Source organism: Amborella trichopoda, chromosome 13 (genome assembly GCF_054954075.1).
Source record: "Amborella trichopoda isolate Santa Cruz 75 chromosome 13, AtrichopodaSantaCruz75HAP2 v2.0, whole genome shotgun sequence".
Taxonomy (NCBI): domain Eukaryota; kingdom Viridiplantae; phylum Streptophyta; class Magnoliopsida; order Amborellales; family Amborellaceae; genus Amborella; species Amborella trichopoda.
The window spans coordinates 16,832,213-16,847,199 of NC_142348.1; the positions used below are offsets into that span (position 1 = coordinate 16,832,213).

At 42.2% G+C, this 14,987-nt stretch overlaps 1 protein-coding gene across 28 annotated transcripts in view; it reads left to right on the top strand.

Annotated features, from left to right (window-relative positions):
* The first annotated feature begins 1,831 nt into the window (after window positions 1-1,831).
* The window catches only part of HMA1 (heavy metal atpase 1), a 74,096-nt gene continuing 60,940 nt past the window's right edge, over window positions 1,832-14,987 (top strand). For all 28 annotated transcript variants that reach the window (XR_016047133.1, XR_002280926.2, XR_016047137.1 and 25 more), the window contains exon 1: window positions 1,832-2,522. Coding sequence is in view for 8 of the 28 variants with exons in the window: in XM_020667123.2 (XP_020522782.1) it covers window positions 2,025-2,522 (498 nt within the window). In the remaining 20 variants the exon portion in view is untranslated. The remainder of the gene's footprint in view (window positions 2,523-14,987) is intronic.

Sequence of the window (14,987 nt, forward strand, 5' to 3'; positions counted from 1 at the left end):
ATTTGGATGCGATAAAAAGTATAAAATGAAAACTTTTTCTAAAAAGAAAAAATTCGAATGGAAAAATTGGAAATGCAACAAAAAAAGAAAATTCAATAAAAAGAAAAGGTATGTTGTCAAGAAAAATGACAACAAACCCAAAAGAAGTTGCAAATGCTACATTTGCAATGAATGACATATTGCACCCAATTGTCTACAAAAGGTAAAAAACATAAAAAAGATGATAAAAATCTTGGAAGAAAATAATTTCGAAATTTGTTATGGAGATGAAATTTCTGATAACGAATCAATAATTTTTAAAGTTGAGACATAATTTGAATCAGAAACAGTGATTTGGAAATGGTCTTAATGATGACAGAAGATACTCTCTCAGAAGTTTCAACCTCTGAACCTTCAGTCAAAGAACAACAAGTTCTTAGACTGAGAGATATAATATAAGAATATTTTACGGTTGATATATCTAAGATAGAAAATTTTAAGATTATCAAAAAAGAAGAAATATACAAAATGTCAAAGTTCCAATTTTGGAATGTCAGACATTTTGAACACTTTAGCGGAAACACTACAGCTAAAGTATCAAAAATGGATCAATAGAAATTGCAATTTTTGACAAAACATAAATAACAAAAAATATTTAAGCAGTACCCAAAACTTAGATATTTGCATATTGGAATTATAATGATCGAAATAACAACTCTATTTCATCAAGGGATTGATACCCCAATCCTAGTTGTGGCATTAGATAAAAGATTCAGTAATCCTATTAAAGCAATAATAGGAGGACTCCAATCGAATCTTGTTACTACAAAAGTTTGGTTGAAATTAAAACCAAATTATTATATCTCAATACGAGATAAAAATATCCAAGATACTGTAAAAATCATGATTCAGACAAAAATTTTTGGGTCTGCCAGTCTGCATAACAGTTTTGATATGCCTTAATATTTCTATTTCCACTCTTTGATGATGAATCCTTTCACCTTGAAATCTTTAAAGTGATAGAGGACTCAATGATGAACATAATGGTTTAAAGCTCATCTTAAATGGATCACAAACGAGGGAGATATGGCTCGTCAAAGTGATTTCATTTTTGATGCAGATTGCGACAACAAATCTGAGAACTATGAGCTCAATTTTTCTCACCACAGGGGATTATAGAACTTAGGAGTATGACAATTTTGTAGAGGATACTATGATACACATCTCCACAAAATTTGAGCTCAACATTCTCCATATTCAGGAGAAATTATCCAATGGTGGGCAAACTTTTACACAATATTTATGGTTACTATTGTGGAGCTTGGTGCTTTCACATGAGAGATTGATAGGATGTTATGATGAAATTCTTTCATTAACAATTAAAACATACCACTTTCCATATTCTTAAAAAAGCAACTATTAAGAAACATATCATGTGAGAAAATTTCTAGTAAATTTTAGACAGGTTCGGAGAGAATAGAAAATATTTTTCCCAAAAAAGCCATTTAGATCCTCAGAAAAATATCTCCATTTTCTAATAAAATTGTTTATTTTTGCAGTTTGGATATAAAATCCAGGATTGGTAATATAAATTATTTTCTCTACTTTTAAGTTCGAAATAGAAAAATCTCATTCCAAGCCCTTACCCTATAAAACTTTTTCTCTTACCAGTTTTCCATCCCTAGACCAGTCCCCTGGACATTCAAAATCCCCACTCTCTCTCACTCTCTTGGGGCCCCGGGTTGGTAAATGATTCGGCCCATCTAATGCTGTACCGGAGAAGTCAACAGGTTCACCCTTGGTGCATGTACACATTATTAGCTATTTTACGACATCATCCTTCGGCCTTCCAGCGGAAGGAGTCGGGAGTAGACCAAGAAAGAGAAGTTCTCTGCGTTGAAGTTGAGGGCACAAGCATGGATGATTGAATGGCATGGCCTGATGAGCACATTATGTGGACATGCATCATCGCCTGAAGCCGAAAGCAATAGCTACAGGCGTTGTATAGCAGCAATAGCAATCTCTTCTCAGCCTTCTCCGCTCCCATGGAAACTCTTCCTTCTGCAATTGTCACAAGTGGCCTCCGAATGCTCAGCTGCACAAAGAAACCCTTCTCCTCTCCTCTTTCCCAACCTTTCTTCATTCGTCAATCCCCTCGCCTTTTTGCTGCTTCTCCTCCCTTTGGCAGTCGTTCTATGAATTGCCATAGCCAAATAAGCGAGAACCATCATCAACATCATCGCGACCACGCTCATCATGGCCACCACCACCACCACCACCACCACCACCACCACCATCATGATTGTGGGGATTGCAGGGGAGGAGAGAGAAAGCAACTGAACAGTTCTCAAGAGGCAATTCTTGCAATGGCCAGAGCTTGTGGGTGGGCTGATCTTGCTGATTTTCTGAGAGAGCACCTTCAATTGTGTTGCTGCTCTATGGGCCTGCTCCTTATGGCCGTTCTTTGTCCCCACGCCCTACCAAAACCAGCCATTAAGCCTGTCCAGAACACCTTGGTCGCCTTCGCATTTCCTCTTGTTGGGGTAAGTGGTCGTATCTATGGATTTCATGCTTTTTTGAACTCCATTTGATTTCAGTTGCATGTTTAAGGGCCTATTGATAGTTAGATAGCCTGAATGAATAGTTATTTCGATTAAGTACTGAATGATTGGTTGAAAGTGTTTCTGATTTTCCATGCTTCATTAGTAATGGTGATACCTGAAAGTCTGTGTAAAATGCGGGGAAATTTATTACATTTGAGGGAGGGAGGGAGGGAGGAGATTTTGTGCAAGGGCAGTGTAGGCTTACGTGCTATTGGAGAATTAGTAATGTGCCCACAGCTCGCTCTTTGTCACTTGATATCTATTGATTTCAAGTGAAAAGCCCGTACGCCTCCGGCCCCAGCTAAAAGTAGACTTAAAGATCAGGAAGATGGATTTGAGCTGAAAGAATTGTACTCCAATGTGGGGCGAAGTGGGTCTAGAGTCTATAGAGTCGGTTTTAAGGTGTCCAAGGCGGAATCCTTTAAAGAGGTAGGTAGGTATGGTTTATGACAGTGGGGGAGTGCTTTGAACATGTTTGTCTAGGGTGTGGGACTAGGATTTAAAAGCGCTTTTCTCAGTTTAGAGTAAGGTTGGAAAAATTGTACACGCTCCAGAACTTGGCATGGGCCCTAGTGATTCAGCTCGAGATCAAGTGATATTAATTAATTACATGAATTTAAATTAGAAAATGAAAGTTACCCAAAATTTCAAGGTCTATTCTCCTCCAACCTTTGCATGTGGTGTGAATCAATGCCTCCAATTTTTGGCAAAGGGACCTCAAACACCCCAAATAGAAATCCTTTAACCAGAATTGAGATTCGAGTTCAGATCTAGTTGGTCTGAGTATAGATCTTGCAAATCTGAGATTTTAACAGTTTTTTGAGGGAAACAATCCGATGTTCCATATAAGACCCAAAAATAGGCTCAGGTAATGATCTTTATCCAATATTAAGCAATGCAAAGAGCTTTTTGAATTTGGTCAAACCTAGATTGAAAATACTGATCTCTCAAATCGGTAAGTCTGATTATTTTCTGAACTAAAAAATCTATTAAATCAATGGATCATGAAAAGCGCATACACGAAAATTTGGGCTCCATTGGTTGCTTTATTTGAAGAGGAATAAGGAAACGGGGCTTGGTTTTTTCATCCCGTTTTATTTCCGAAAAATTGTCAAACTCGGTGAGTTTTGATAGACCCACTGATTCCATTAGAAACTCACCGAGTTCTGACATACTTAGGCGAGTTTCTACAATGACTCGCCTGAGTTTTGCTACAACACTTTATCAATAAACCCCTTGCCTTATGAGAGGAGTTCGTGCTAAGCCCAAGTGAATCGTCCAAGTTTGAGACTCTACTGATTTTTCTTACACTGGTTTAGAGATGTGTTGAGGAACTGAGATTGAATTAAGTTAAGGTTGAACGTATAGTCTTTGCATGGATTCCTTGGGAATTTGGGCTAACTAGGGGTCTTTTACTTAAGGTACAACTCTAAATATTTAGGAGGGTTAAAATTGTTCCTTTTTGATGGAACTAAATACCTAAAGCGATATTTTGAACATATTTATTAGAACCTAGTATCGAATAAGTATCCAGTTCTTGCACCATCCTCAAGAATCAGTACCTTCGAGCTACTACTTGTCAGTTTCCATCCTTTTTTTTTAATTTACATCATGACAATACTCATGACTTGCCAAGTTGCATCGATGATCAGCCTCCACTATTGCCGAAATCCTATAAGGATTGAAGAGCTTTCCAACTCCAGATAAACAATGGGAAATTTTACACCTTTATCCATCTTAGATTTAGTGCAAACTTTCTTTCCTGCTACACTTGTAGTATCCAGTTGCTGCCCCATTTGTTCACCAATTTTGGACATGTTTTGACCAATACTTAGTTTGAATTATAAAGGATGTCCAATGCCTTTATACTTAGTTTGAATTATAAAGGATGTCCGATGCCTTTAGCATGTCAATCGATGCTAATTTGCTTGCCTTGCCTTTTCTTTGTATCCATCAGCTGTGGAGAGAAAAAGTGTATCTTGAGGGGACAAACTATCGTGGACTGACTATCCTACTATGTGGTTAGATCCCTGAAATGTATGCCAAGGTTACCTTCAAGGTTCTCTCTACTTTAAGTATCTCTTGAATACTTGATTAAGAAGTGCCTGCATCAGGCCTTAGGATAACAACTCCTCAGGCATACGGTGTCATCCACTTCTTCAGAAGGAAGCACCATGGCTTTCTGTGCCACATCCTTGAAAGAAAGAGGCTTTCTCCTCATAATCATCTGATAATTGCACCAACCTGTATCGTAGGAAATCCCAGTGGCTGATATATAAAGGTTATCATTCATTTTGTAAGGTTCCCTATTATTGAAATAATTTTTCATGTAGTACCCTCTTCCATTATTCACTAACAATATTCTAAGCTAACCAGTGTTTCAAAAAGCGCTAGGCAGGTCCTAGGCGGCCTGGGGGTTCAGGCTGCCCAGGGCCTAGGCGGGCGCCTAGAACTTGGGCAGCCCAGTATAACTGTATATTGTATAAAACATAAGACTTAGGGATTTAGGGCACATCAAAATTCAAGAGTATACTATGCATTAGCACACATTTTATAAGCATCACCATAAGTCGGTCCATATCCAATTAAAACTTAAAATTTACCAACCAAATTATCAAACCAAAGTTACCAAATACCAAACCAGTGGAACTACAAATTCACTATCCACAATACACAACCAAGAGGAGGAAAACAAAAATAAAAGAAATACTTGAGGACTCAACATGATCTTCAATCAGTGTTCAAAGTTTAATCATCATTCATCATTAGAAAAAGTAGGGTTAGCTGCATTTGCATCTTATGCATTGGAGTCGTTGCCATCATCATGGTCATCGACCTCCTCGACATAATGGTCGTCATCTTCTGTCTCATTTGAATCTGCCTCTTCTTTCACCACCCTTGTCCTCTATGTAGAAGATCTAGTGGCTCTAGGAGGGTCGACTGATGTCCTTGAAGCATCCATGACCATGTCCCATGTTCATCCTTGATGCCCCTCGATCTGATCATCATCAACCAACCACTCCATATCAGTGTCTATATTTTTTGATCTGAGGGGGGTATCTCTATCTCTCTTAGTAAACCTGTCCTTCAATAATCGATTATACTTGACATAGACTAGGTCATTGAGCCTCTTTGATTCAAGTCTGTTCATTTTCTTTGTATTTAACAATATTACAAAGCAATCAGAACTAATAACTACTAAAGTATTCCAATTGTGCTCAGAACCGGACGAGGAAGTGGTTAGGTTTAAGATCCGAATGGCTAACTTTTATAAATTTGGAGAACTACAGCCATGTTGGCTGCAAAGATATAGAATAAAATCATAAATAAATAATAGAATTATAGAAATGAAACTTGATAACTTGAATAGTTGAATAATAGCCGATGTAGCTGCATATCCCACTTCTCATCAATAATCTCCCAAACAGACTTATAACGGTTCTCATCATCTAAATTTTGGGCTATCTCTCTCTTGCATTTCTCCATACCCTCATATATGTAGCCCATAGAAGCTGTCACTATCGACCATGCGGAAGACTTAAGTGAGGCGAAAAAATACCTTAAGAGTGCTCTTCACCCCTCGTCAAAAAGCCTTAGAAAGGGTAATGTCTCTCACCTTCTTTCCAACCTGATCCTTGGACCACTTGCATGCTCTCTAGTCATCCGAGGTAAACATGTGCTTCAACTGCACTCTCCTCGAATATATGCTATCTAGGCATAAGTACCAGGTTGCAAATCTCGTGACCCCAGGACTCACAATCTCTTTCTTTTTTGTAATCTACGCATCATGATGAAGGTAAGATGGCTGCTATATACGATATTCGTAACTGACTTTGCCTTATTCATTGCACGTGATATCTCGGTTAAACCGCCAAGAGCATCAAGCATAAGGTCTATACAGTGTGCTGCACATGGTGTCCAAAATATTCTAGGGTAAGCTATGCGCAACAAATTAGCAGTAGCAACATTAGGAGCAGCATTGTCTGTGACAACCTGTATAACAAGACGGTCCCCAACCTCCTTGATTCCCTTCTATATAACTTGGAATATGTAATGGGCATCATGGCTATGATCAGAGGCATCAATAAACCTAAAAAAAACAGTCCCTAAAGGACAATTCACCAGCAAATTCATATGACTTCGTCTCTTCCTATCACTCCAAGCATAAGTCATAATAGAAAATCCATACTGAGCCCATGCATCATTCTTAACTTCAACAACATCCTTCTTGACACTCACCATTTTTTTCAAAAGAGGCTCTGAAAGCTCATATGCGGTTTGGGGTTTCATCCTAGGCCCAAATTGGCCAATGCCTCTACCAAGGCGTAACAGCTGCTTAGGCGAACGCTATTGAAAGGAATGCTTGCCTCATAAAACCATATAGCGATATATAAAACAGTTCTATCTCTCTCTTCCTTCTATTTTCAATAGTGGTTTGCTTCTTTTTTTTCTCTTCTCCAACCTTAGGGTTAGGCTGGGGCAAAAATCTATCCATAGGGCCTCTAACCCAAGGCTTCTTAGCCACCGAACTCCCAAAACCAATTACAACTCCCTTTCTCTTCCCCCTAATAATGGATTGTTCTACGCTTTATTTATTTATTTTTCTATGAATTGCTTAATAAACTAGAACTCTGTTTTCTTTTTATATGTCATCATAAAATACCATTTACATTCTGATGAGTCTTGCTTTTGGAAGTTCTTGATTGCATTGGTCGATTGCTGATTTTGTCCCACAAATGGGAGGAGATTGCGGGATTGGATGTTACTCTTAGAGAAACCTATTGGCGGAGTGGTGGTGGAGATGGGCTTACATGGTTGTGTTGGCTTTTGTGGCCTTTAAAGGCGTAGGGAGCTTATAAATATGATTTTTTATAGTGGGATATACACTTCAATGAGAGTGTGTGTTGACTGACCAAGGGTTGGGCAGTTTATGGCCTTGGTCATATCTAAGACCTTTAGCCTTGACCATGTGGCACAAATGAGAAGGGCTTGCAGTGGGTCATCCCATGTTGAGGTCGGAGAGATGCCCAGGGATCATGTTTGTAGCCAACAAAATTGTGTGTTCTCCTGTGTACGAATGTAGGCCTGTGAAAGCAAGGGCTAATGCCTCGACGAACTTCTGTATGACATTTACACATGACAGTCGCATTACTGGGAAGCAATCCTATAAAGAGACATGTGTACATGTGCATAGAGAACCCCCTTTGTATTGTAGTGAAAAGTGCTAGACTTGCTCTTAAAAGGGGGAACCGAAATCCACATTCCAGGATCATGTTCCTACTGTTTATTGTCTAACTTTGACAAGCCAATCATGCGCCCTCACTTTGAGATTATGGCTCATGGGTCTTTGATGGGTTGGATAAGAGAACAATAGCTGATCATGGCTTATAGGGTGGGTGGAGTGCCCTTAGTGTCGCTAATTTTCCCATTGGTACCAGTCCACTCCTAGTTATTTTATTTTGATATTAAAATATTTATGTGATTTTTAAATATTTTTTAGAATTTTAAAATACTTTTTTGCAGTAATTTTTATTTAGTGCATTTATGTAATTTTCTGATCTTGATTAGCACATGTGTGGACCACATTCTGGGGTATGCTACATTTTAAGTAAGAGGGGGAGCATGCCCCATTTTTTGATATTTTATATTGTTTAAATTCATGCCACCTTTATAGGTAAAGGTTGGCACGCCACCTTTATAGGGAAAGGAGCGGCACACCCACTTCATCAATATTTTTGATTCAATTTCAAAATAAGTTACAATAGGAAAAATCTAATTCAATATGTTTTCCTATCCTTTTGGGAGATCTTTGATAAAAATTGATTATATTGTAATTTTTAATTTTAAATCTCTCTCACCCCATTGATTTCCTAATTATCGTAAAGGTCTAGCTAGAAATTGGGTAAAGCAGTACTTAGAAGAAATCCTATTCAAATTAGTAGATAGATTTCTTTCTATATAAAGATCTAGTTTGAAGCCCTTCTCTCTTTACAAGATCTTTTCTCTCTCCCAAGATTAGATCCTCTCTCTCTCTCTCTCTCTCTCCCAAGATTAGATCCTCTCTCTCTCTCTCACACACACACGCACACCCCAAGTCTCTCCTCTTTTTCCTTCATGTCTTTCTCTCCTCTTTCCTTCATGCACAAGAAAGGGGATACCTCTCTCTCAAGCCACCCTCTCTCTCTCTCTCCTCTATTTATCTATTTATGCCACCCAAAGTGAAAGGAAAATATGAGGGCTAGGGTTTAGTGATTTTTGAAGGAAGATGTATGTGTAGCTTAGGGTAAAATTAATTATCAAGATCAACCCTAATTTCTTCCCATACGGTTTCTATAGTTTATTTTTGAGCTCTCTAAAACCCTAGAGAAATAAGTATTGCCTACATCGCTTCCCTATCTCAGAATTTTCAGCAACACCTAAAGAGTAAAAGTGCGCCATTGGTCAGGGAAGCGGGTGTTGGGTGTACCAAGTCGTGGTAGGGTAACTGCAGGCATTTCCAGTAAGTCTACCCAATAGTTTTAATTAATTTTCAGTATTATTTGCTATGTTTTGTGAATTTTCAGGAACTTATTTTGTGCTGGAAATTGTAGTGGAAGTTAATTCAAAGGTCTTGGATAGTTTCTATTTCTCTTGGCAGTGAAAATAAAGATCTTAGGTTGTATCTAGGGCATTATTTTAATTTTTCAGCAACATTGTAGCCTATGTAAGTGGATTTCAGGTATTTGGAATAAAAGTATGAGAATTTTTTTGAATTTAATACCTTGACTTTCACATAGCCACACCTTTCAGGGTGCCTAATGAATATGGAGAATTTATCATAAAAATTCAATGAAATTAGGAAATAAGCATGTGAGTATGGGAAAATTTAACACACCCGATGTACTGTCACCTTTGGCACCTGACTTTTTGCTTTGTGTCACATGTCGACACATTTCCATACTTAGATATGTGTTGTTACTTGCCAACACTCCCTCTAGACCTTGATCGTTGGTGTCGGGCGATTAACAATTCTGGTAGTAAGTATGGGCACTTCATTGGAAGTGTCAAATTTTACAATACCCCTTTTATTTTATAATAAAAATATTCCATGACCATTTTGTACCATTGTTAGCTATAAAAAGACCACCTTAATAATGTAAGGTACGATCTACCACGTGGGCTTCCTACGTCATGTGATATATGAATGAGAACCGTTATATATATTAAACAAAATATTGGTGACAGAGAAAGTTAAACCACTATAGTGCATGCAATTTAATGGAAGTAATACCTTTAATTCATGCAATTTAAGTGATGTAATTTAATAGATAATGACCAAGACAAATGTCTTTTATGCATGCAATTTAATGGATAATGTTTGAATATTTTCTGTCTCTGCCTTGTCTCTGGGTACATGTGCCAAGGACCAAAATTAACTTCAACTAATGCAACCTTAACGGGAAGATGAGAAGAGAGAGAGAGAGAGAGAGAGAGAGAGAGAGAGAGAGAGAGGAGAGGACCTAGATTTACGTACTTATGCACCATTATAGTAGTAACACCAAAGCATTAGCCTCTATTAGGTTAACTGAAATTAAATTTCAGGCTTTGTGTTTGATTCAACCTTTGGTTATAGGAGATTTCATTGAATTTTATTTTAGGGGATAATAAAACCTAATACAACCAACAAAAGGATGAGCTGCCGTCATTCCCCTTCCTCATGGAGCGAAATCTACGCTTTGTACCTTATAACCCACCCTCATCGTCGTCCCTTGGAGATCCCTCCGCCTTCGCCTCCTCCGTGCAAAGCCTCCTTTGCTCAGGTTCTTTCTTCCTCCCCTCCTGACCTTCCAGCTAAGGTCTCTCCACCCTCTACCAGCGTCCTGTCCCCCCTGCTGTCTCCCCCATTTTACCTTTTTGTATCACCATCCTCCTAGAGGAGACTGATAGACTTTCCAAAAGCTTTTGGCTTCCCTGTTGGGTAGCTTCCACTCGAAGAGAGACGATTGTTGAGTCATTGAGCGGTGGCCAGAAGTCTATGGGAGGTGCCGAATTTGGTTTGTAGACGTCTGTCTAATGGTGACTTCTTATTCTCCTTCTCTTCTCTGAAAGAAGCTAACTTCGCCCTCCGCAAGTGTCTTAACCCCTCCTTCAAGGGAGCCTCTTGCTCTCTGTGCTGTTGGTCTCCTTGCTTAGGCTCTTTCAGGAAGCAAAGGGTTTGGCTCACCCTTCACCACTTAAATCTGGTCCCCAGAAACCTTCAAGAGATTAGTAATGGCCTGCGGAAGTTTGGTTTCCATCCATTGGATCTCGCTAGAGACTCTTCCGCTGGGCTCTATTCGCCTCTTGATAGAAGTTCTGGACACCACTTCGATTCCGCATATAGTGTGGCTTGATATCAATGGTTTCTTCTACTCTGTTACTTTCTCTTGGTCTTCTGCTTTGCCACCCTCCCCCCACTTCTTCCATCAAACCCCCCTTGGTCCTCGAGCGGCTTCACCGTCTCAGCGGTGGGAGGTGGTGACCATGAAGAACCGCAATAGAGTGCGACCTCGACGTCGACCCCCTGAGCTTCCGCATAAGAAAGTCTGGCGTCCCCTCCTGTCCACCGCTGCCCAGGACATGGGGTTGTGCTCCTTTTCGGTACTGGATGGAATCCCGGCGGAAGAGGAGGACAGGAGAGACTCGCCTCCCCAAATGAGTCTTGCCCTTCACTCGTCCCCTACTTTGTTGAGTCGAGTTTTGGTTTAGAGCAAGGAGTTTGAGTTCGCCCGTAGACCAGGAAAAGAGGTCGTTGATGACACCTCTCCTCTATTGTCCTCGACCCGGGAAGATAGATCATCGGCCTCCTTCTCCCCTCTCTCGGTTCTGTTGGTTCTCGGGCCCTCCTCTTTACTCGACCCGTCGCCCTCTGATCCCTCGACTTTTCCCCTTGCCCCTGCCCTTCTCTCCTCTCCCCTTGTAGCCATGTGTCCCCACTTTTCACCTACCGCTGTGCTCCTTCCGCTCGCGTCAACGTCCACGCGTCTGCCTCAGCTGCCTTTTCTCCCCCACATGTCGCTTTCAGATCGGCTACATCGGGAGGAGTAGCTGAGTGCCTCCCAACTGTCCCAGCCCCAGCCTGACCCTTCTTTTCCTCCCCTCCAGGTGGCTCCCGTGGGTGAATCCTCCCTCCTACCTACCCCCAGTGATCTTGCGGTCCCCCTCCTTCCGGTTGGTTCTGTCCAACCCGGCCCATGCACTTCCCTCCTTTTTCTCTGCCTCTGCCCTGATCCCGGCCCGTTACTCGACCCTCCCGGGCTCCGTGATCCCAACTGTCTTGAGACGTCTTCTCACTGCCAGCTGCCTCCCGTCCAGGCTTTCTTCGAGAGGGTTCCTTCGCTGCCTTCTTCCCCTCACCCTGCCTGCTTCCCCTTTGTCTGTCTCCCCAGCCTCTTTGTCTGTCTCCCCAGCCTCTTCGTCTGTGCTCTCCTCCTTCACCTTCGTCTATGCTCTCTTGCTAGCCTCTTTGTCTCTCTCCCCAGCCTTTTTGTCTGTGCGCCAGCTGGCCACCCCAACCCACCCTCTTGGGTCCTCTCCTCCTTTGTTGGGCCTGCCGCCCCCCATCCCGTTCCCCTTCCCCTCTACCCCTGAACCTCGAGCCTTCACCTGCTCCCCTCCCCCCTATCCCCTCTCCGTTGGTGCTAAGCAGTGTCCATAGCCCTTCTCAGATCCTTTCTACCTCCCTTCGTGTAGGCTCTCTACCCCCTCCCTGTTTTCTTTCACTCTCATTCGACCCTTTTAATCTCGACCACTCTTTTCCCTTTGGTTTTAAGCCTTCTTACCTCCTTTAGATGAATCGAGACTTCTTCCCGGTGGGCATCGTCACAGGCCAATCACATGACCCGTCTCCTCCAGACTCTGCTATTGTTGCTGATTTCTTGGTCCGCACCTCTCTTTTACTCCTCACCTTGTCCTTATTCATAGGGCCCACACTTTTCACTTTGTCTGGCCCCTGAACTACCCCTTACTGCTCTCCTTCACCTCCGTCCAAACTCATCAGTTTCTTACCTTTGTCCCTACCATCTCCCTCCTCCCCTGTGTTCTACCCCCCTCTCCCTCTCCTTACCCTCTTATCCCAGGTGCTCTTGTTCAGGAGGCCATTCCTGACTTTGTCCCCCCTCAGCCCCTCCCTCTCCTTTTCCCCCCTTGGCCTTCCTCTCCCTCCTAAGTTGTCCTCTGGGAACTTAGAGTTTTCTCTTCCGACCCCTGTCAAATTCGGATCTTCCTTCCCCCCCGTCCCTACCTTCTGATATCTACCCTGCGGTTGATTCCCCTACCCCTCTCTAGGGGTTCCCGCTACGCTGACGCCCGCCTTCTTGGAAGCGCAGGCCATTTCAAAGGCAGAAGATGACGCTGAAGACAGGAGTACCTCAAAGGAAGACAGGATGAGAACTATGTACAAGATTATTGGTTTTGAATATGAGGCACTAGAAGGCCCCGCTCACAGATTCCTTTCGGCAGATGCGTAGAGCAGGATGCAGGTGAGAATCAGAGAGCAAAGAGAGCTTGGCAACCTCTTCTCCTCCCTCCCTTTCCTTGGGAAAGCTGTTGACTTCTCTCCCTCCAATTCCACCCCAGGTTGCCCGAGGAGGTCCCTCATATTGGCCTCCCCCCTTGCTCTCATCCCCTACAAATGAAACTTTTCATTTGGAACATTAGAGGGCTTGGGCAGTCCTCTAAGAAAGATGCGGTCAAAGCTTTTTCCCTCAAATATTCCCCTACCATCTTGGTGAAACCAAACTTCTTGACCCAGACCTCCAGCTCATTCGTAAGATTTGGGGCAGGAGACTCTGCCAGTGGGTCTCATTACCGGCGAACGGGGCATCAGGAGGGATCTGGGTGGTCTGGGACCCTTCTAGCCTCTCTCTCATCCTCCACTTCATAGGGGAATTCTCTATTACCCTTCTTCTCTCCAACATCATTGATGGTGTCCATTGGAAATTTTCTGCTGTTTATGGCCCTAATTCCAACACCATCAGACAAAGACTTTGGCAGGAATTAGACCATATTGCTTCCCTACCTCACCCCATTTGGTGTCTGGGGGGCGACTTCAATGTGGTTCGTTGGTCTCACGAGAGAAATTCCTCTTCCGCCTTCTCCTCGGAAATGAGGAACTGCTCAGATTTCATTAGTCGTAACGAGCTGATTGACATCCCCCTTAAAGGATGCCAATTTACTTGGTCCAACAACAACACCAATCCGACCCTCTCAAAACTTGATAGATTTCTCATTTTTGTCAATTGGGAGGAACAATTCCCTACTTCTCTGTCTTCGACCCTTCCCAAGCCCACCTCAGACCATTGCTCTATCCTATTGGACACAAATGCTATTACCTGGGGTCCCCGTCCTTTCAGATTTGAAATGCATTGGCTTCAAGAAAAGGACCTTCCTGCCCTTGTACAAACCTGGTGGAACTCTTTCGACTCTCAGGTTTCAGGGAGAGCGGGCTTCATCCTCCAAAAGAAAATTCAGCTTCTAAAATTTGCCCTCAAAGCTTGGAGTTCTAACCTTCCTGTTAATTTTTTGCACTTGAAGGCTTCCCTTTTGGAAACCATTAAGAACCTTGATAACATTGAAGAATCGAGATCTCTAATTGCCTCTGAACAAGAGCTTAGGTCCAAGTCCAAATTGGAGTATCTCGCCACTGTAAAAAAAGAAGAAATCTACTGGTCCCAGAGATCCAGGGTCTCTTGGTTGAAAGCTGGGGACGACAACACCGACTTTTTCCATCGGATTGCAAACTGTCGTAGAAGAGACAATGCCATCACGATGATGAAAGTCAACCATTCTTATTTGGCCCAGCCTAGTGATATTCAACCAGCCATCCTCGATTTCTTCAAGAACTTGTACTCTGCTCCCCCTGAACTTAGACCCAGATTCTCAATATAGCCCAAGTTACCTGGCTTGAGAGGCCTTTCTCAGAACAAGAAATCTTTAATGCAGTCGAAGAGTTAGGAAGTGACACGGCCCCTGGGCCGGATGGTTTCCCGGTTGCCCCCTTTATGGAGTTCTGGGATATTGTTCGTCTTGACTTTGTTGACGAATTCTTCGATAGGGGTATCCTAAACAAAGCTATGAATGCTACTTTCCTTGCCTTCGTCCCTAAAAAAGAAGAAGCGGAGGAAATAAAAGACTTTCGGCCTATTAGCCTCAATTCCTCCTATAAGATCCTGGTTAAATTCCTTGCTTCTAGGCTGCAACATGTCCTGCCTTCTATTGTTTCTCCTTCTCAATCTGCCTTCATCAAAGGCAGACAAATCTTAAACGGGGCCTTAGTGGCCCATGAATGCGCCACTCGAGACACCTTTCCAAGAGACCAGGACTCATCTTCAAAATTGACTGCGAAAAGGCTTACGACCATGTTGACTGGACAGTCTTGAATGAGTC